At 38.7% G+C, this 23,541-nt stretch overlaps 1 protein-coding gene across 3 annotated transcripts in view; it reads left to right on the plus strand.

Annotated features, from left to right (window-relative positions):
* The window catches only part of HMBOX1 (homeobox containing 1), a 166,996-nt gene extending 144,920 nt beyond the window's left edge, over positions 1 to 22,076 (plus strand). For 2 of the 3 annotated variants that reach the window (XM_025393806.1, XM_025393807.1), the window contains 4 exons: positions 13,910 to 13,992; positions 16,221 to 16,316; positions 17,807 to 17,901; positions 19,868 to 22,076. In XM_025393806.1, coding sequence (XP_025249591.1) covers positions 13,910 to 13,992; positions 16,221 to 16,316; positions 17,807 to 17,901; positions 19,868 to 20,005 — 412 coding nt within the window. In that variant the 3' untranslated portion in view covers positions 20,006 to 22,076. Of the gene's footprint in view, positions 1 to 13,909; positions 13,993 to 16,220; positions 16,317 to 17,806; positions 17,902 to 18,141; positions 18,214 to 19,867 lie in introns of all 3 variants that reach the window. The other variant, XM_025393805.1, reaches the window with a different exon arrangement.
* The last annotated feature ends 1,465 nt before the right edge of the window (positions 22,077 to 23,541 follow it).

A 23,541-nucleotide genomic window follows, 5' to 3' on the forward strand; every position in this document is an offset into this window, starting at 1 on the left:
CTTTTCTCCCAGATATAAAAGAGAAGTAATAACTCTTTTATGCCAATGATTCAAACTATTTTGCGGGTGGGGAGTGGATTTTCTGTTAATATTTATAAAACATCCTGGGAATTAAAAAATTGAAACTGTTTTGAAAAATCTTTCTAGCCTTCCTTTTTAAAGACAGAAGCCTAAATAAGATTCCCCTTTCTACGTGATCAAGGAAACATCTTGAAATTCTAATCATTTTCAATTAGAAAGAAGAAAAAAAATCTTTTGATCAATTTTTTTTCCTGATTCATGTTACACAGGTACATTGTTAACAAAAATTAGATAATTCAGTTTTTCTTTAACTGACTTCTATTATAGAGGTACATTGCTAGGATGAAAATTTGGGCAATATCTTTGCCAGAATGAATTACTTCACCATCTGCTGAGTAAAGTCTACTTGGTATTTCAGTGGTGCAGTTTTTATGCTCCTTTGGGCTAGGGTTTGGTTATACTCGGCTGGTCTGTAGGCAGGCATAGTGCTATGTATGAAGTCTGATATTACAGAGTGTCACTTGAACTTGATCGAATATTTAAGAAGATCCTATAACTTTAACAACATTAGAAAATGTTACCACCCTTTTTCCCCCACCGTACATGTTAGACTCAACGTGGGAGATACGGTAGTGCAGTATTTTCTAATTTTGTTAAAATCCTAAGTCATTCAAATCAGTTTGATGATAAATAATAATAATCAGAAGATTTAAAGTGATCCAATCGAAATGACTCAAAAAAGCAGGAAAATTACTTTTGAATGCCTCAGTGTCGTTTTCCTTAGAACATTATATCATTTTCATCCATTTAAAAAAACATTTTGTGGGAGCAGAGTTGAGTCCTTTAAAATGTGATGTTTGTCCTGGCCTGTAATGAACGAGGATGTAAAACATGCACTCTGCCCTCCCTTAGGTTGTTTTGCCACCACTGCAACCCCTGGCAAGCTGGTCTTCCTTCCCCTCTCTTCTGATGTCATTGCTGTTCTAAGAGAACATGCTGGAAGAATGCACTATAAATTTTGGAATTAATTATGCTGGAAGTTGTATTTTAAAAGGAGTTTACCCTCTTTTATACTCCTTATGGAATGACTCGGGTGGAACATAATGAACTACACCTCCTGTATCTCTCTACAAATAGAAGGCAGTTCTTAACATTTACATGAGACAGCAGGAGCCTGGACATGACCTCATTTCAATCCATTAGACTATTTGAGGAAAAAACAACAAAACTTTCCCACTTATTGACAGGTAAAGTTATCCCAATCCATTTCTCATAGCCAGTAAGAAGATGAACTGTGCTTAAATGCATTTTAAAATTGGCAAATTATACTTCCTGGTTCCTTTTTGGTCAAACAGAAATAGCCAGAAGAGAAATTATCATGATGTTTTTGAGGCAGATTAAAATTTTTCCCTATCCTCATAGAGATGCTTTGCCAGCAGTTTCATATTGTACAAATGGTATACCCCTTATTTCTCTAGTCCCCAAGCCAATTAAACAGGGCAAAAGACCCCATGTTCCTCATAACAATGTTCTGTGGCCACAGTTTACAAATAAATTAAGCATAGTTAGGTAAATACTGGTATTGTATATAACGAGTGACCAGTTAAGTATATGATTCATCCCAGAGCAGAATTCTAGGCATCATATTATAAACATTAATACCAAGGGAAATCAACTTATAGATGAATTGGAAAATCTTCACAGAAAACTAGTGGAGCTTCAAAAACTCAAGCAAATATGTATTGAGCTTCTACTTTGTACCAATCATTGTAATAGATACTGGGCAATACAGTAATTAACAGGACAAATGTGGTTCTGACCTTAATGGCATTAAGAAATCATTACTGTTATACTAAACATACACAACATGTACAGAGGCTTGTATATGTCTTTGGTGTTTGAAGATCTCAGTTGGTAGGATCTGAATGGACTGTGCTAGTTTAGTGGTAGGAGGCATCTAAAAGTGGTCTTAAGAGTATACTTTGAAAACCTAGGAGCCCTGATTATAATAGTGTCTCATCCAAATATTCTGTTTAATTGGTTCCTACTTTGACATGTCATCCATTAAATTAAAATGCCAGATTAAGCTTCGTTTCTGTCTTTCTTGACACTATTATGTGATTATCATCATCTTACTAGGCTTGTCATCAAAATATTTTTGCTCTGCAGTGTTACTGTGAAGAAATTTATTTAGCTTGTATACAATTGGTAAGATAACTTTCCAGCTCTGTCAGTATTAATATAAGTAGCACATTTTTTGGTCAGATGTGATCAGAATTAATTTGGCTTTTTAAAAGGCAATTGAGGGCCAGGCACAGTGGCTCATGCCTGTAATCCCAGCACTTTGGGAAGCCGAGGCGGTTGGATCACCTGAGGTCAGGAGTTTGAGACCAGCCTGGCTAACATGGTGAAACCCGTCTCTACTAAAAATACAGAAAAATAGGCCTAGTGGTGCACACCTGTAATCCCAGTTACTTGGGAGACTGAGGCAGGAGAATCACTTGAACCCAGGAGGCAGAAGTTGCAGTGAGCTGAGATTGCGCCATTGCACTCTAGCCTAGGCAAGAGTGAGACTCCGTCTCAAAATAAATAAATAAACAAACAAAGGCAATTGAAGACTCATTTATCTATATCCTGGTAGTTTGATTGACTCCCACCTAAAACAGCAGCAAACCTAAGAAAAAAGAAGTAAAAGTCTAGGTTTAAGAAAAAGTAATAAGTATCCCTGTATATAAAGTATTGTGTTTCTCCCTCTGCCTTCAGAGACATATCAGCATAATCCCAGACCAATGCACCTCTGATTCTTAAAAGAATCTATGCTGTTCTCCATGCTTGGTTTGCTGCTTATTGAGATAAAGAATTTGGATTGATCCCTGGGAGGACCAGCTCTCATTTTAGATACAGACAATACAATAGCCTTTTAGCAAGAGGTAGTCATTTTGCAGAAGCATAGTATTGATCATAAGAAAAACCATGCAAAAAACAATGGATTGATCCTTATCAATCCTGTTCTGTTGATCTCCATGTTAGAATAATTATTGATCAGTCGTGTCAAGTTTGTAAGTGACCAGTTTATAATTCAGCACTTAAAAAAAAAAAGAATAGATTCCCTGCCTTGGGACACCTTGTACACCATGAATGAGAAACTTAATTCTGGGTCACCTTACAAACCTCTTTGGTAAACCTACTTTCTACCAGTGAAGGCTGACAAAACAGAGAGAGAAAGATGCAGCTGGCATCTAGCTAAAGTGGAGCAAATGGAGGAAGGAGTATACCACTACCTGTGCCCTAGGAGTTTGGAAACTGGTTAAGTGCGGTTTACTCTCCAAGGTACCGTGGCTTCCACTGGTATGACCTTAGTTATCACTCACATTTGGTCTTTTCATTAGGAAACTAAGAAATCCATAGACTAACAAAACCAAACACTGCCCTCTTGTGCATGTTCTTTTTCTTCATTATTTAAATAAAATGGAGGGCTAAGCAAATACTTGCTAAATTCAGTGGTAGTCAAAAGACATGTTTTAGGAGAAATACTGTTTCTCAGTTTTTCTTTAAGATTTGGTTCAAATTTGTCAGTTTTACTGTTTTTGTGACAACTCTAGAAAATTGTCTCCATTCTTTTCATGGTCTTCACAGACATAATTAAAAGATAGTACACATTAGAAGGAAAACCAATTATTACATAGTAATAAGACTCACACCAAACCTCTAATATGGTAGCACTTCATTTAAGACTGCATGTTTTAGGACAAGTGATAGCCTGTGTTGTTTTGAGGGCTTAGTAATAGGATAAAGTGTACTAAAAACTCACCTTCTAAATCCAGTGTTATGCTTGACACCTGTTTATCAATTAGCAAGTGGGATCTAGTGGCTATTAGCATGCTGCAAGTAAATGAAACATTTAAACATAGAGTCTTTGCAGTGAAGGGCCTGGGGAAAGGAAAACTTTATGTTAGGGCACATTTCATACATGGTGTCCATAATTCTCATTCTCATGTATGGATTTTTTTCTTTTTTTTAAACAAGTAAAGAAAAGCATCCTACCATCCTGATAATGATTTGGAAGCTTTGTTTTCTGCTAGTGTCTGAAGAGGTACTAACTCTTCTAAGATAGGTTAACTGTGTAGTAGACACACTTAATGGGTGTTGATGTTCTGTTTCAAGTGAGAAGTCCCAGGGTTTATTTAATTCTCCTCTGCCCAGGAAAAAAGGGAGGTCAGTGTTATGGTTGTGTCTCCAGAGCAATTAGATTTCCTTTCCCAAAGAGGAAAAGGCAAGGCTAGATGAGACGTAACTGTGGTCCTTGGGCTATCACGAGTTTCTTTCTGGTGCCACCACATCTTTGCTTCCAGGAACTCTTGTGAAATTAACAGAAACTTGGTCTAGGTGATTCATTGATACAGAGATTTGCATTACATACGTTAAATGAAGTCGGAAACAATACCATGTCTCTTAGCTGAGTAATGGCTTTTCCTGATCTAGTGAACTAAGTCAAGAAACCTGAGATACAGGTCACGTGACCTTGAGCAAGTCAGTTCTCTCTGGCTCCTCATTTGCAAAGTTCATGTCCTCCCCTGCAAAATAAAGAAGCTTTCAGCTTAAAGGTCTTTGATTCTTTGTAAGATCTACTCTGTATTACATCTAAATCCATGTGTAATGAGCTGTGTTATGGGATTCCATAGGCATTTGTAAATTAGGCTTCAAGAATTCACTTTCTCATGTGAATCTCTTCCTAGGTCAGTACTTATTTTTCCGTTTAGAACTCTCTTCTCTTTTCACAGGCTATTCTATTTTAAAACCTTAAGATGCTGCAAAGTCATGAAAACTTACAGCTTCTTCTGTAACAGAACTCATTTATATTTTAGCTTATGCTCACACCTTCTAAAAGGTTGATATGGACAGAGCCATTATTTATTTTATTAAGTCCCCATGGAGTTAAAAATAAGCTCATCTGTAAAAAATACATTAGTATAGAACATCTTTTGTTTGTTATTCCTCAGTGTGTATGCAAAACAAACTTTTAAAATGTAAATTGGTTTGTTGCTAAAAGGCATTAAGCTAGGCTAAAGTTTATTATTTAAGAATAATTTTAATCTAATTCCATTTTGCTGATACTTTAAGACAGCAAACTTTATTTTCAAATAATGCTTTTCTAAATTATAAAATTAGCACATGCTTAATATATAAAATTGAGGGATACACAAGAAAATATAAAGAAAATTAAAATACCTCTTAATACTACAATCCAAAGATAGTAACTGTTAACATTTGGCATATTTCATTTGGGTCATTTTTCTGTGTATTATGTATATATCTACACATCTTTTCAAACAAAAGATGATTGTGCCAGATATGTAGTTTTATACTTTCTCACTTATATGATCTTTGAAAACATGATTTTCATTGACTAAATCCATTTTAAGAATATCCTCTTATTTATTACCCAGTCCTTGGTGGTTGGATATGGAAATCGTTTTGTTTATTTCCAGGGATCATTTACCACATAGATACTCTCAAATAGGAGATGGGACTTAGGTTCTAAAGTATGTTAGTTTAAAGCTGGTTTTTTTCCTTCTTCTGAAAGAGTAATCTTTCTTCTAAAAGCAGGCCTTTCCTGCCCACTGCCCAGTAAGTTTACTTGGTGATGAAGAAATACACACTGAATTGTACTTAGTGGGACATGTCTGGCAATTCTAAAACCTTATTTTGGATAACTGAAATGATGAGGTTTAAATATCTCTTTAGCAGAGGTAGTTCACAGGAAGGCACAGAAGAACATGTTCATTTACATGGCATTATCCCTTGCTTGGAGAGTCAGTCTCTGTCTTTTCTATCTGCTCATGCAGACACAAAAGAAGGAATTCTTTGGCTGCAATTTTTATAGACTTCAGTGTTATTGAAATGAAAGCGGTTCAAGGACATTTCCATTTGTTACTAGCTTATGGTTTCTCATCTCATGTAAATTATTTTGCCACTTTTCATTTTAATTCTTTGCTGTCATTGTCTGGCAAAATATCATTTGGTTTCTCCCTGTGAAGACATTCACTGATCACTCAGCCGACGGTGTCCTTTGTCTGTAGAAGTGTAGTGCCCTCCGGATTTATTTTATCACTTTTTTATTGCTACCTGTGGACCTTTGTTTATACTTCTTTTCCTGTTTTGTCTTAGGAAATGTCTAGGGCTATATACATTTCATATGGACTAGAAGTATGTTTTGAGCTCCAGAGTTTCATTTCAGAAACAGGTCCCCTTTAGAGTCCAGCAGCCAAGTTCTCCTACAGTTTATCCACTTGGTAACAGAAATTTCTAGTCCTTCAAAATAATCTAAAATGTTGGAAGGTGAATAACAGTGTGTACTGTTCTAGGGCTGTCTTGAATGCATTTTATCACCATTCCGAAGCATCTCTTGAATCTCACCTTTCTTTTCTATGTCCAGGCCTCAACCTACTTCAGGCCTTCTCCACAGCCATCATCACAGCTGCCTAACTGGCTTCTGCCTCTAGTATCAGCAGAGATATTGCCCTACAAAAAAAAGTTTGATCTTAGAATACCTCTGCTTTAAATTATAGCTCCCAGTTGCCTACAAAGTTAACTCCATACCCTTTAAAATCTGGACCCAACCTTTCACAACCCCCCGTCATACGCTGTGTATTCTAGCCATACTAAACTCCTTCCCATTTTCGGAACATTGTAAGCTCTTTCGTGACTCTTTCACTGCCTTTGGATATCGTGTTGTTTCCTCTGCCTAACAACATTTCCCTGCACCCACCCTCTCTGCCCTGAAAACCCTTGCTATTTCTTCAAGACCCTGCCCAAATATACATTCCTCTCTGCTACCGCGGTACTGTATTCATACAACTAATACAATTTCTTTTACAGTACTTCATAATATCTTCTTTACATACCTGTATCTCCTGGTGACTACTTGGGGAAGCTTTTTCTGGTTCACCTTTGCCACCATTTAGCCAACTGCCTGGTATACACTAGGACTTAACATTTTTGGGTGATTGAAATGAATGACTAATTCAGTATATTCAAAATCAAAGTTATTAGATCTATTTCCCAACTTCATTGGCAGTTCATTTTGGTTATATATAGCTCAGAAATAAACACAAATATCAAAAATAAATACAAATAAAACAAAAATAGCTTAGGCTAAAACCACCAAATTTACTTAGAGAAGATAATTGTACAAAATGGTGAAATCCTCACTTTCTCCTGAGATAGTCTGGGTTTTACCAAAAGTCTTAACTGAAACCACTGTTTTCTGTTTTCACCTTTGTTTCCTTTTCTCATTCATTTATTCCCTGATGTATTCATTTATTCAACCATCTGTTCATTAGATACTTACTGTCTATTATATGCCAAGCATATTTTTTGGGCTTAAATACCTCCTTTTGTGAGTAGATAGAAACTATAGCCATCTTCCTCTTGATGCTTCCTTTTTTCTGAGCAATTACCATATCCTCCTCGTCAGAGCACATGTGAAAAAGATTCAGAGGATTTTAGTTGACATTAAATTCAGATATATATATATATATAAAATGTAGTGTGGTCCTAGAGTAGCCATATAATTTATTGTCCAAAGCGGGACACTCTGGGAGATTAAGATGGGATTTGTTAATAATCCAAGAAAACAGCACTATGTCAGGCAAACCAGCGTGTATGACCATCCTTCTGTAAGCCCTATAGCCTAATCAGATCACATCACTAGTTGCCTTCTGTTTTTCAAGCATGTCTTAAGTTTTATACCTTCATATTTTTGTCTTTACTATTACTGTTGCCCTTGCCTCTCCAATGCCTGCAACCTGCTCACCCCTCAGAAGCCTGCCCAATTCAATGAGCTTTCCCAGATCAGCCCAGTCCATAGAGATATCACTCTTTTCTGAATTTAACATGTTGTTTTATACTTAATTAGAAGCTAGATGCATTTTATTTTGTCACAGTTATGTTTTGACTCCTTTTATTATTTAATTTTTTTATATCTTCTTCTCAACTGAACCATAATCAGGGCCCATATTTTGAAATTACTCATACCCCTCAAGTACAATGCCTTATGCATAGTCATGTAATACATAGTTGTTTGGTATTTTAATTTCCTGGTCTACCTTTATCTTTTCAAAAAACTCTTCTACTTATATCAATATTGTGTGTCTTTTCTCACAAAAAAGTTTTAAGAGTTTTGCAGTGAAAAATCTTATTACGTTTTAAACTTAAATTTTACCATGAGGTACTGTAAATGTCATTTTATCCATTTAGATGATACTCTGTATCTTGAATTAATATTTTTTAAACATTGAAACATTACAGAAATAGAGAAAGAAGAGAGTTGTGCTAACAGTCCTTTGTATACTCCTCCAGCTGCAATAGCACGTTTCAATGAAAATTCATATTTTTTAATAGGCCTACATTTCTTAATTACAAAAATAACAGGTCTTTAGTAGAGAAGAAAGGATTAATTAGTTACCAGACTTAGAGATTTAAAACCATATTGAATCAATTCTTATTTTCTTTAGCCTTTGATTTGGAAAAAGTTACTGATTTCCTTTTTTACTCTAACCTTCTTTATTTTATATAGTTAGATCCTAAAAATACAGATTAATTTTAATCTTTAATTAAATTTAATTCATTTTAAACCTTTTTAACTCAGTACAAAAAATTATATATACCATGAATAACTGCAAATTCTAATTTAGCTTCCAGAGATAGCATGGCTTTATCTATTTGTCACAAGAACAGAAATCACAATCCTAATATTTTCTAGCTGGTCCAAATACACTTTCCAAACATAAATAGTTACAGAGTTGTATTAATCATTAAACTAGTTCTTAAATATTGTACTGTCTCTCCCAAGTTCTCTTCTTAAAAAGTAATTTATAAAAATAGCATGTGTTTATTTCAGAAATTCAACAGAGAAGTATATAAGGCAGAATGTCAATTTTTTAAAATTTTTTTCTTATTTCTCCAAGAAAAAGTGAAAATCATTCTTAATTGCCACCAATATTTTCCGTTTTTACCCCCATCCCCAACACTGTCACTTCTTGGAGGTAGTCATTGCTAACCCCTTAGTACGTATCCTTCAAGATCCGTTTTGCAATACCTATTTGCCCTCGCTTGTTAGCAGTTCATTTACTGTGAGATCCATTTCTTTTGGAGGCCCCCACACTGGGTTGGTGGTGCCTTTTGTCTATCATTATTGACTCGTCAGCACTATCATTAGTGAGGAGTGCATGTGAGGATGAGTCAGACTTGTACCCTGGCATCATGTGGTTTTCAGTGCAACAGAAGACAGATGTATACAGTGATAACTGTAATACAAGATGAAAGATATATAAGAGAGGAATAGATGAAGTGCGGTGGGATCCATAGGGCAAAGAAAATACATTTGATTGGCCAAGAGGTGATATTTGAGGTGTACCCTGAAAGATAAGATTTGCACTGCGGGGTGGGGGGAGGCAAAAAGCTGATGTACTTGCAAGAGAAAGGTATAGAGATGCAAGGAGTTTATAGAGTTATTCCATTTTCCTAGGTGGTAGCATGCATATATGGGAGTAGCAGATAAAGATGTAGAGGTTGTTTGCTGAGAATGATGGTTTCCAGCTGCATCCATGTCCCTACAAAGGACACGAACTCATCCTTTTTTATGGCTGCATAGTATTCCATGGTATATATGTGCCACATTTTCTTAATCCAGTCTGTCACTGACGGACATTTGGGTTGATTCCAAGTCTTTGCTATTGTGAATAGTGCTGCAATAAACATACATGTGCATGTGTCTTTATAGCAGCATGACTTATAATCCTTTGGGTATATCCCCAGTAATGGGATGGCTGGATCAAATGGTATTTCTAGTTCTAGATCCTTGAACAATCGCCACACTGTCTTCCACAATGGTTGAACTAGTTTACAGTCCCACCAACAGTGTAAAAGTGTTCCTATTTCTCCACATCCTCTCCAGCATCTGTTGTTTCCTGATATTTTTATGATTGCCATTCTAACTGGTGTGAGATGGTATCTCATTGTGGTTTTGTTTTGCATTTCTCTGATGACGAGTGATGATGAGCATTTTTTCATGTGTCTGTTGGCTGTATGAATGTCATCTTTTGAGAAGTGTCTGTTCATATCCTTTGCCCACTTTTTGATGGGGTTGTTTGTTTTTTTCTTGTAAATTTGTTTGAATTCTTTGTAGGTTCTGGATATTAGCCCTTTGTCAGATGAGTAGATTGCAAAAATTTTCTCCCATTCTGTAGGTTGCCTGTTCACTCTGATGGTAGTTACTTTTGCTGTGCAGAAGCTCTTTAGTTTAATTACATCCCATTTGTCAATTTTGGCTTTTGCTGCTGTTGCTTTTGGTGTTTTAGGCATGAAGTCCTTGCCCATGCCTATGTCCTGAATGGTATTACCTAGGTTTTCTTCTAGGGTTTTTATGAGGTTGTTTAGAGGGGACTTTGAACACCTCTCTAATAAACCTTTGAGAATTTCTGAACAGGATAGTAACTAGAGATATACTTTAGGAATATTAATCAGGCGCTGGAGCGGGTACAGTGTCATCACAGGCTTTGCAGTCACTTGGAAGAAAAGTTATCACAATGAGGTGTACTGGCCAAAGAGCTATTGCTTAAAAGGAACCCGTAGGTCTTAGCAACTAGTGTATCCCATCAAGTCTAAGAAGGCCTTAGATTGTAAGACACACCTTATTTGACGTGCCAGTAAGGGAGACAGAACACCACCAATTATAAAATGCATCCTGACTTCAGAGATCACAATAATGAAGAAATATGTATTATAAAAACAGTGAAGTAAGATCACTGTATGGGCACATGGAAAAGATGAGATATGCAGGAAAGAAAGGAGAGAGTTGAGAAAATGAAAGGAAGGGGAATGAGGTCAAAGACAAAAGCGGAGAAGTTGACCTTGAAGAGGAGGAGAATGCATGCATCTTCCTCTGCCATAAGACAAATGAATGAGTAATGCTTAGAACAGTGTACAAGTTGAGAAGCCAAGCAATTAACTCATATTAAATAATCTCCATCTTCATAAGAGAGAAAGCAAGGTCATCTGCAAAAAGTGACAGTGGTCAATTTGAGGGCTTGGGGTAAGAGAGTGCAAAGTTTTCAGGTAAATGGGGCAGGAAAGATGGGATATGAAAGGCAATTGGTTAGAAAAGACCAAAAGAATTCCGAACAGAAATGAGGGTCTCAGTTAAGGTTGAAAAATGTGGATTTATTAAAAAACCAATTGGCCCTATTTTATGACTTTGTCCAGGAACACTTGGTCCCCTGAGAAAAGGATGGAAGAAAATAAATGGAAGTTGCTTTCTGCAGGGTAGGAGATTGACTGGACAGGTATGATGGAAGGACAGAAAAGCTAAAGAACCTAGTTTCTCTAAGGGAAGTTGCTGATTTTGCATGCCATGGAGTTCAGGCTAAGAAATGACAGGTGAAGCCCAAAGAGGAGTGAAAAACAGAGATTGTTTTTGTTTTTGTTTTGTTTTGTTTTTTTAACTGGTGGTTGGGGGAATTAAGGAGTTAAAATAAAGAAAGTGCAGAACAAATTATTTTGAAGACGAGGCATAGGTAAATACAAAGTTGACTGGGGAATTTCAGAATTGAAGATCATGGAGGTAGAATTCCAAGGGTTAAGCCTTGAAGATAAAGTGTTGTCTTTTAAAGAACAGATGGGAGTATATCTCTGTGTATCTTGGAAACCTTGAAGGCACCCCGTTTATTTCAGTATGAAGTCTTCTTGAGGAACACACAAGGGTCTTCACAAACTGGCCCCATCCCACCTTTCCAGGCCAGTATCTCATTGCTTTGTACAAGCCCTATGTTCTAGCCACATTTAACTCCTCTATGCCCAGAATCCTCAAAAGCTTTTATCTGCTATTTTGCCTTTGCATATGCTGTTCCCTCTTAAATAAAATGCTTTTCCTCCTATTCTCTGCCTTGCAATCTCCTGCACATCCTCTAGACCTAATTCAGATGGCACTCCTCAGTGACGCCTTTCCAGGCTCCTGCTAACAACACTGAGCACACATTCATCCACGCTCCCTCAGTGCTCTGTCCGTACATCCTATGGCATTTCACCACAGGGTATTGACTTACATGTCTCTCTCTAGTGGACTGTGAACACTTCGGAGTCAGAAACTATATCATCTTTCTTTATCCACAGTGACAAGCACATATTAGGTACTTAGTATCTGCTTTTTGTTAAATTTTGTGTAAATGAACTCATCCAGAACATCTCAGAAGTTATGACCTGTGCTTTTAGGTCACCTGGAAATCTTGTTAAAATTCAGATTCTGATTTAGTAAGTCTGAGGTGGGGTCTGAGATTCTGCTCTTCTAGGTGACAGCCATGCTGTTAGTTCTCAGAGTTAATCCAAAGCTTCTTAGCCTAAGTAAATAGCAGACATAGAGCAGAGACAGAAGCTATTAGAAATGTGAAAGTGAAGCAGTTATGAGGGTAGTGACTTGGAAAAATCCTCAGTATGCACACTGGAGTCCCAGAAATGACAGCAGAAAATTGTGCAGGAAGAGATGCTCAAATAAAGCAGAAGACCATGGTGGAGGGTGGTAGTTGACAAGACTGGGAGGATATAGCTATATGACGTAAGTTTTACAGAAAAGGTAGTTAGGTGGGGACAGCTGCCGTGAGTCAGGACTACGTCAGATGAGACATCAGATGAGGTTAAATAAATAAATAACTACAGTGAAGGCATGCCCTCCGAGGAAGAGTGGGCGGTGAGAGGAGGGAGTCAGTGTTAGGAGCTGGGTTTGCAGGTCATCGTCAGGAAGGGCTGGGGCCTCCAGTGCTGTTCACAGTAGGATGGCATTTCCACCAGTGCAGACAGGAGTGCTGAAGGCTTAAGAAAGGCTGGATTACAGGGAAAGGGAAACCCGTGAAAAAATGGTAGGTGCTAGAATTTGACAGGGGCCCATTTCCTGATTGGAAGTTTCCAAGTTGAAACCATGAAAGTTCTCCTTTTCTTTTTTTAAACTCATGGGTGACTGAAAAAGTAGCACTAATAAGCATTCTATTCCCACATGCAGTCTGATGGGTCTGAGAATTCTAAGGATGGGTTAAGTAAATTTATTCTTTCTTTAAAGTACTATTGTTCTTTAAAAAGTGCAAAAGTAATACATACTTTTTTAACAAATGAAAAAGAAAATGTTTAAACTCCTCCCACTAAGCCCCCTCCCCACAAATCAGTAACCAGTATTTAAGCTTACTGTGTAGTCTTCCAGCTTTCATCTATGCAAACTTATGTACACATAGGAATTTTTAAATTCTGTAATGATATTTTCATATTATTATTGGTATAATACCAATATTGAAAATAACAGTGTTTTCAGTATTATTCTGCGGATAGTTTTCCTCACTTAGAAATATGTCATAAACATCCCTCCAGGTCAGTGGACAGAACTCTAACTTATTTTTTCCTACTAGTTTTAAATAGCAATGTATAAGTATAGATATCCCATAATTTGTTCTGCCATTCTCCTATTGATGGATATGTGGGTAATTTCAAATTTTTGCTATATCAATGACATCTTTTAATGAAGCACAGCAGTATGTAGACCTGTTCTGTCCCATATAATAGCCACTAGTCACATGGAGCTATTCAAATTTAAATTAAAATTAAATAAAATTCAAATTCCATCCCTGACATTAGCCTCCTTTCAAGTGCTCAGTAGCCATTTTTGAGTTTTGGCTACCATACTGAACAGCATAGAAGATTCTACTCTCACAGAACATTCCATTCGACAGCCTGGACCTAGACACTTACGTGTGGCATCTTACAGCACATATTTTTCAACAAGTTAGTGTTTTAATGAGAGTATGTTTGAAAAATAAAAACTTTGTGTTTGTATTGGTTGCCTCTGCAGTTACTTCAATGAGAATCAATACCCAGATGAAGCAAAGAGGGAAGAAATTGCAAACGCTTGCAATGCAGTTATACAGAAGCCAGGTAAGGTCGCAGGCACAGCCTTGCTCTGCGGTGGTGCAGCACAGCGCTTGGTTACAGGTTGACATCTAGGACAGTTAGTCTTGTGCGTGCGTTGGCATAGTGCTCCCAGCTCAGTCTGTGCCATCCTTCAGCAGGTGGCCAGTGCCCTGTCCTGCTCACACAGTACTTCTGAGGGATGTTTTTATGGTACTCAAAATCAAATGCTCACATAGGAGAGTTTTCAAGGAATGACCCTACATGAGATATGAGACCTTGAAATTACTATTTTTTTAATGTGTAGATTTCCTTTTCCAAGAATTTAGCTAAAAGATACTATGAAACAGTGTTAAAGTTTTAAATATTTAAGCAAGCTTTGTCAATATAAAATTAAGATAGAATTTTTTAAAACAATTGTTATAAATTGTAAAATGCTGTATTTCTCTTTGGGAAAAGAATTCTTTTTGTAGTTAGTTTCTATCTCCTTTACACATTGAGATGACTTCTGCTTGCTTAGCTAAGAAAAATTTAGGGCAGGTACCATTTTGAAGTCCTGTTGTTCCAAACTCAACAAACCCACTTAAATATTTCAAATGTATTTTCTTCCTTGTGCTAAAATATTATTTCACATTTTACAGATTTTGTTAAACATAAACCATTTTCAGTTAATAGATCCAATTGATTTCCATGTGGCCAGTTATTTTGATTGGCCTAAAGGCTACATATGAAAGTATCAGTGTTTTATAAAATTAAGTAGACCTTCATTCTCCCTCACCCAGAAGCCAGACTTCTAGCAATGTAGACCCTACAAACTCTGCTCCAGTGACACATAAGTGAAAGGAATCTGTACCCTGTTTCAAACATGCCAAAAGTCCCAGCCCTAAAGCTGTGCAGAAACTTGAACTCTCCCTGGAACATGTTGCCCTCGTATCATCAAGACCCTAACAAACCTGCTTTCTGGTTTCTTCACACACTGGATTAATAGCTGAAAAACAAAAGGAAAGATGAGGAGGGAATGTTACAGAGGGGTCTGTATTGGCAAGCATGGTACTATCCATAAAAAACCACATTGGACTTCTTGCCGGGTGTGGTGGCTCACGCCTGTAATCCCAGCACTTTGGGAGGCCAAGGCAGGCGGATCATGAGGTCAGGAGATCGAGACCACCCTGGCTAACACAGTGAAACCCTGTCCTTACTAAAAATACAAAAAAATTAGCCGGGCGTAGTGGCGAGCGCCTGTAGTCCCAGCTACTCGGGAGGCTGAGGCAGGAGAATGGCGTGAACCCGGGAGGCGGAGCTTGCAGTGAGCCGAGATTGCGCCACTGCACTCCAGCCTAGGGGAGAGAGTGAGACGCCGTCTCAAAAAAAAAAAAATCACATTGGACTTCAAAGATGGTAAATCTAAAATGCAACTTGAATTGTGCTATGTAGTCAAACCCAGTTACAATAATGGATAGTCATAGCGGCCTTCAGCCTTCAAGAAAACATGTATAATATCCTCTGTCCTAAGACAGCAGGTAATTAGTTAACATAAGGTCTTAAAGATGTAAGTAAATTTTTGTTGTCTGGATACTTGACAAAGAAGAACTTATCTTGGGTCGTTGTGTGGCTCACGCCTGTAATCCCAGCATTTTGGGAGGCCAAGGTGGGCAGATAGCTTGATCCCAGGAGTTGGAGGCTACCCTGGGCAACATGGTGAGACCCCATCTCTACAAAAACCACAAAAATTAGCTTGGTATGGTGGCTTGGGCCTGTAGTTCCAGCTACCCAGGGGGCTGAGGTGGAAGGATCACTTCAGCCCAGGAGGTCAAGGCTGCAGTGAGCTATAATTGCACCACTGCATTCTAGCCTAGGTAAGAGAGTAAGACCCTTTCTCAAAAAAATAAAAAAAGAGTAACTTATTCTGATACAATAATGGTAATTAAATGAAACCCCCATAGTACTGTCACATGAACATGGATCTGGCACCCTAGCCAACTGACTTTGTGGAATTCTCTAATATTATGTATGGCTTTCTGAATTGAAGCATGTTGTGTTACTAGTTGCTGTGTTTGTATTCATTTACATATTTATTCATTCAATAATTGGGGTGTGTACATGGTACCAGGTAATACTTTAAACATCCCTCTGCATCTATAGTTTTGGCAACAAATGTAATCAAAAGCAACAAAATAAAAATATTAGCCCTTAAAACTAGTTTATTCTTGGATCCCAGATACAGATTATCTGAATTTTATTGCATGTATTTACAGGCAAAAAACTGTCAGATCTGGAAAGAGTTACCTCCCTGAAAGTATATAATTGGTTTGCTAACAGAAGGAAGGAGATCAAGAGGAGAGCCAATATTGGTAATGTATCAGTGAGGCTGCTTTTCTCTTGTGCTGCAGTTGTGAACGTCATGTTTATATTAAGATTAACTTCAGTTTAGAAACTGCAAGTCTAAAGGATCCTAACTTCTTTTTTTTTTTTTTTTTTTTTTGAGATGGAGTTTCGCTCTTGTTGCCCAGGCTGGAGTGCAGTGGCGCGATCTCGGCTCACCGCAACCTCTGCCACCCGGGTTCAAGTGATTCTCCTGCCTCAGCCTCCCGAGCAGCTGGGATTACAGGCATGCGCCACCACACCTGGCTAATTTTGTATTTTTAGTAGAGATGGGGTTTCTCCATATTGGTCAGGCTGGTCTCGAACTCCCGACCTCAGGTGATCTGTCCGCCTCGGCCTCCCAAAGTGCTGGGATTACAGGCGTGAGCCACCATGCCAGATCCTAACTTCTAGGACTAACAAAAATTGCCCTAATGTCTTTCATTGTATTTTTAATAAACCACAGTTAGTAGTATTTGCACTATTTGTATTGTAATGGTAATGACATTTTTATAAAACTCATTGTTCTTAAAGTTCTAGAATATAGAATTAGACTTGGCCCCTGAGCAATTGATTACTCCTGTGGTACATATGAAAGATACTTGTAGGGTCTTGAGAAAGGGAGTGTAATACCCAGAATTTATTATTACTGGACTACGACTTAGATATTACAAAACGATTAATAGTTTGGAATGAAAGAGACTTAATAGACAAGGAATGCAGCAAAAGGCAGAGATAAAGAGCATTTAAGAAATATGAATTCTCGATGTAATCATGTATACATGTATATATACACATATCAAAACATCACCTTGTACATTATAAATATATACAATTTTTATTATATTTCAATAAAGCTGAACAGAGAAAACAAAAATGCCAGAAGTGCCCTAGAGGGAACTATGAATACAACTGAAAAAGGAAGAAATAAAGGATTTTTTCCCATTCAAAACTGTAATAGTAATACATAAGAATAAGAAATTTAAGTTGGTGAGTCAGGTAGGATGTTGGTTTTTAGCTTCTAAAATTGAATTTCATTTCTCCCATCCAAGTACTAACCAGGCCTGACCCTCCTTAGCTTCCAAGATCAGACGAGATCGGGCACATTGAGCGTGGTATGGGCATAGAATGCATTTCATTTCATTTCCTTTCCTTTGTAAGTATACTTTTTATTCATCAGTACAGTTCTCATATGCTTTATAGAACCCTAAGATAGGAGGACTGTTTAGTTAGTTAGCAAGTATTTATGAAGCACGTAACATGCACAGCAGCAGAGACCCCAGAATGGCAAATGTGTGCCTCCCTTGACCTACATGCATTTGAATTTCATCCATCTTACAGTCTAAAAGAAACGACTGTAGAGAAATATAGGTTTTTGTTTAATTATATTCTAATTTCCTTAGCACAAAAATTCATTCAGTGTTTCAGCCATTGTGATAAGGTAACAGATAATTTAGGGATCTATTTGCTTTTTTCGAAGAAGCAGCAATCCTGGAGAGTCATGGAATAGATGTGCAGAGTCCAGGAGGCCACTCGAACAGTGATGACGTCGACGGGAATGACTACTCTGAGCAGGTGAGCCCCTGCACAGCTGGGCGAGGTTCTTGGTGCCTGAGCAGGGGAACAGTGGGACAGCTTAGTTCCGTGGGTGTGGCTGATGGGGTGGGGGAGGGGAAGCAGTCACTGTCCCTCCACTCTGCTCCTGTATCTAGTTAGAGTTCATGTAATTTGAAAGGAATGTGGTAAGATTCGGTTGTCCTGTTGAATTTGTGAGAAATCGTTATTCACCCACATGGATTTATTGTCATACAACAGGATACTTGGCAAGTACGCAATGGGGAGGAGGAGGAGGGAAGAAGTTCAGAGGGAGGCAGAGAAGCAGAGAAGGTAGAAGAAGAGAGGAGGATCTGATCCAAACAAGCAAGTTACACCATTCACGACACACACTCAGTGTTTGAGAAATACTAGGGGCAGCTGGACCCCATGCCTAAACATGTACCGATGCAGGGCACGATGGAAGGCCCCACTGCAGTGGGAACCCTCCTGCCCAAAGGAGTGGTTCTTCCAGAGTCTCTGGCACACTGACACATGCATCCTCTCATAAGTGCAATACCTGCATGACTCGTCACCTCGCCCTGATTTATTCTGCATTGCTTTTGGGGAAAATGTATTTAATTGTAGCCACTGCATGGAGTAATTCAGTAACTAAGACCGTGGGAGTTCCTCCTTGACCCCACATAGATGTTGACAGATTTCATTAAAATTTTGATAGGATGTAAATTTCCATTTGGAATATGCAGAGAACACATGGTGCCTTCCCCTAGACCACAGCAAGAAAACTTCTCATTTTTCTGGGGTCTGTGCTTTTTCCTTGCCCCCCAGCCAGCTCATATAGTCCAGTGTGTTCTTTAACAGCCTCTGTTTACCACACGCCTAGAATGCATGCAAGTCTGTGCTGATCCCTTTGTAAATTCTAAAAACTAATCTGTGAACATCAGAAGGAAACAATGATGTCCACACTTCCAACGAACTACCATTTTTTTCCCTTTAGGACTCTACTTCATAGCCCCAAGAGAATATTCTGTAAGTCTTTCTGTTCATATACATTCCTGTTATTTTTCAGTCTACCCACAAAGATGGATCATTTCCATCTTTTTTTACAGATGCCCTAAGGGCAGCACATCCCATGTTTTGTTTGTTTTTTTCCTTAAGGGACTTACCCTTTGTCCAAAGCTCTTTGATACAGAATTCCCCTGAAGATGACAGGTGAGAAACGTACCCCTTATTTGTAACACCGTCTTCAGTGCCTGACGTACATCCTGCAATGCCAGCTTCCTTCACAGCTTTATTGTTTAACACATTGAGCTGCGCGGGGAGGACAGCCTCACACTTGTTCTAGGTAAGACGCCTGCCGCTGCCCTTGCACAGCTGCCTCCAGCAGGAGAGCTCCACACCTTCCTCCCCTTTCTCCCATAGCCATTTCCAGCAGAGACACGTGTCCTGTTGTAATTGAGAATTCCTTTTTTTTTTTTTTTAAACAAAAATGCACTTTTTATCTGTAAGATGTAATTGTAAGTTTTGTCTAGTTTTCTCAGTTCAGAGAGGGACCATGAATTCTAATAATCTATTTGTAAAAGCAGCAATCTGGAATTTAATAGCTCACTAGTATGGTCTTCAGTGATTAGTGCTATATTTGTTACAAACAGAAAGATCCAAATATCCAAATTGTTGGTTTTATATCAATCACTGCAGGTTTGATCATCATCACCAGCAACCTTATTAATAGAATGAATAGAATTCTCAGTGAGGAAAAACATTTTTTGTGCTTTTTACTTGTTGAATCCTAAAATTATCAACTGAAAATCTTTGGACCTATATCCATTCAGTGTCTACTTAAATACAGTTTACCTCTATTCTATCATGAGCCCCTCCCCCAGTTTCCTCCCACGAATGTTCTGCCTCCCCTTGCCCCAGCATGTCTTTCTGTGACTGAAGAATTCTTCCAATCCACTAATAACATTTCTTATTTCTGCACATCTAGGATGACAGTACGAGCCATAGTGACCACCAAGACCCCATCTCATTAGCTGTGGAAATGGCAGCAGTCAACCACACTATCTTGGCATTGGCCCGACAAGGAGCCAACGAAATCAAGACAGAGGCCCTGGATGATGACTGATCAGGGAGGTTAAACACGACAAGTTAACTTAGTTTAGACGTAGCACCTTAGCAGACTTTCCTCGGTCCTTAACATGTGTTCTTACAGTATAACTTGCAGTTTCTTGTATGTCAGGTAGCCGTTAGGGTCTTGTTCTGTGAAGATGGCATGGTGCCCTCAGCCTTTGCATATACTCTCTCAGTATTAATTCCCAGTAAATAATAACCAACCAACCAACCAAACTTCCCTCTCCCAGCCCGTGAGGCTAGAAAATCTTGCTGCTCCGTCTTAGCATTCCAAGAAAGTGCTTCCAGGTATTTAGATAGCCCTCAGTTCTGAAATATTAGGCTATGTGTAAAATCTTGGGTACCTTTAGATTCTTGTAACACTAGTCTGTACCCCCTTTTCCTTCCCCAAGACTGATAGGATGCAAGCTGAGGTCGTGGCACAGGAATGACAGACACCATTTGGGGAGTATCCACAGAGTCAAAGGAACACTAGAATCCCCACCTCAGTGTGAGGATAATTGATTTCCAGCTGCAATAAGCCGTGCCTCATTATAGCCACACTGTGGCTAGATTATACTTCTTTGGGTGCTGTGCTAAGAATGTCAATGGAAAAAGTCGATCTCAGATTTTGTTTGAAGTTAACATGCCTGACACAGACATCCTTTCCTCTCACAAGCTGTGTGACTTAGTAGATAAAATACTGCCTTCTGCCTTTGGGACCATGATTAAAAACAAAGACAAAAACCAAACGTCATAAAAAAAAAAAAAAAAAAAAAGGCCCAGCTTGAGAGCATTGGAAAAAAACATGAGCTGAATGTCTAATGGATGCTAAGTCCAGTTTTCAGAACCACTGTACATTCCGCGGCACAGTTAGCAGTGCCTGCCTGGAAAAGTTTTGGAGGTCATCGTGGAAGTTGCTTTGCCTCCTGTCAGTGTCCCCTTTCCCTGCTACCAAAAAAGTCTTTCAAGGATGGAGCTAAGGTCGAAAATGAGTGAAAAAACTTGCAGTGTTTGTATCCATTAAACGGAAGCCCCCTCAATCTGAGAGGTCGCTAGAGGACTTCATAGTGGGGTTGTGCTGCCTGTCACAGACGCAGACACTTGCCCAGACAGGAGCAGAGAAAAGCAGGGGACGTTTCCTACTCACATTGTGGCTGTACGAGAACACGATGGGACTGCTTTGCTGTTCTCTTTACTCTGTCCTTGGAGAGGTGTGAAAAGCTGTATTGCTACAGGCAATTTATTTAATAATTGGAAGCCATATTGATAATGGATGTGGTAATATTTGTAAAGTTTAATCTACTTTAAGCGGCAGTAACTAATGGAATTTTTTTCCTTGATCACATATGTAGCACTTTTGTTACTTTTTAAAGATATTTATATTTGATAAATCTTTTTTTCATTTTGAGAACTCAAAATACCAAACAGTGAACTTGCGTTATAAAGTCACCCTGTGATCACCTTGTCATCTAGTAGCAAAATGATGAACTATTCATGCATCAAAGAAAATTACATCTGCTGGCCTTGTATGAAAATGATCTCTTGGCATCCCGATTAAATGACACACTGTCACTGTGGGTAAGAGGAAAGAGCCTTCAATGTAGCAGCACAGGGTGCGTCTGAAAGAGGCACAACTGCTGTGGTTTCTGCCTTGCTCCATCTCTCCTATGTATAATGAAGCCTTGTTTAAAGGGGCATGTGGGGCTGGCTGTTAAGCAGGGCTTCTTTTTGTCCATTACCTGAAAACAATTTCTAAGATAAAAGGAAGGTGCCGTTTCCTTACCTCTTCACCCATCCTCCTCCACCAAATGTATTCAATGGCCTTCCTCAATTTTCTTTCTCATTCAGGAGATACTGAATATCCACCAGTTTCCAACTGCTTAAGGCACACGCTGACTGCGTCATTTCCTTATCTGTTAATCCTGCTTATGTGAGTGTGAGGAAAGTCTTCGAGAGGGCATGAAAGTGCCACCTTATATATGTCTGTGACTTTAAAGAGCTATATGCAGGGCCTGGTCCTGCTGTTGTCCATGGATTTCAGGGGGAAAAAATATATGTTCTTTTTTCAGCTTCCAAGCATTGAAGTAAAGTGGAGCCGTCTCTTCTGTTTTACTGTATTACTTGAACCAACAAATTCAAGAGTAGCATTTGTTATTCTCAGGAATGAGCCTCCCCCCCGCGGCCAACTCATATTCTTTCTTGGTTTATCTGACTTTTTATTTCAATTAGGAGATTGTGTTCTCTTGCTTTCCTTTTATTTTGCTTAAAGGAAATGTAACATATTTCCATTTTTGTGGAATTTTGACTGCTTATTCCCAGTTGAATCAAAATACAAGGAGACAGAGAAATATCCACTCTGACAAGCCACATTCATGATTGATTGTAAGGAGATTATTATAATTGATAGCTTCTTTATCATGGGATTGCTAGTATCATTTGTACTTGCTAGTCTTTTTAAAGGAACAGACTCAAACTGTTAAGACAGCTGCAGTTTCTAAAGAACTACAAAGATTGTCATAGATGTACTCAAAGGTTTCATTGTTTTAACACCTTTACGGGAGGAAAAAAGCTTCAGAGAATAAAGGCAAGTTCGCATCCATGAAGGGCAGTACCAGACCCTATATGGCAATGTGGTGAAACTGAAAGAATATTTCTGCCACTGCAGGAGAATGTCCTGGAGAGCTCAGTGGGAGCAGGAGGAAGGCATCTTCCACCCACAGCTGTTCTTGTCATTGGAGAAGACCGCTGGCTGCTCTGAAGACCCACTGCCTTACATGTCACTTTTGCTTTTTCACCAAGAGTGAGAATTTACTTCCTCTGGGCCTAGATTTAAACCTGTTAGTTTTCTGTTTGTCACCAAGTTCAATTCTGCCATCTTGTCCAGGCCACCTTGGTTCTTATAATGGTGTGTGGCACTGCTACTGTTATATTTCTAGTGTCTTTAGGTAGTATATTTCTCTCTTAAGCTTTTTCAGGTTTTAGTGGCGGAATTAAACTAGAAACCCTAAACTTCCTTATTACTGAAGGGAAAGCAGCCAGGCTCTAAAAACTCACACTGTGTGCTTCTTGGTTGTTCTGCTCCCCTCGCCCCGCCCCCCGCCCGACCCAGGTTGTACTTCACTCTCTCCTTCAGGCCCCAGGAGACTCCTGCAGGGGCTGTTCCTGTCGAGGCAGACTTTCAAAAGTCTTTTGAAGTGGGATGTGGGGGAACTTGCCAACAGGTATTCATATAATTTATTTCTTTAAAGACACCTTAATTGAATTACTATGGTCAGATGGGTAAACTTTCCAAACTTTAAAAACACTGACACAGGGACCTTTTAAAATGGGCCATCTTGATGAGATCTCTGCCCATCTGTTGATAACCCTAACAGCAGATGAAGGCTGGGAGGGCAACACACTGCATTCTTATCTGAGCCCTTCAGTGCTATTCAGTCCCAAATAGATGTTTTGATTTGTTTCAGCAAAGCCAGTAATGTTGGAGTGCCCTTACAGCAATTTTCTTCACAATCAAAATCACAGTTCTTTAAGTGGTTAATAAATGTAGTT

Source organism: Theropithecus gelada, chromosome 8, assembly GCF_003255815.1.
Source record: "Theropithecus gelada isolate Dixy chromosome 8, Tgel_1.0, whole genome shotgun sequence".
Classification (NCBI taxonomy): Eukaryota; Metazoa; Chordata; class Mammalia; order Primates; family Cercopithecidae; genus Theropithecus; species Theropithecus gelada.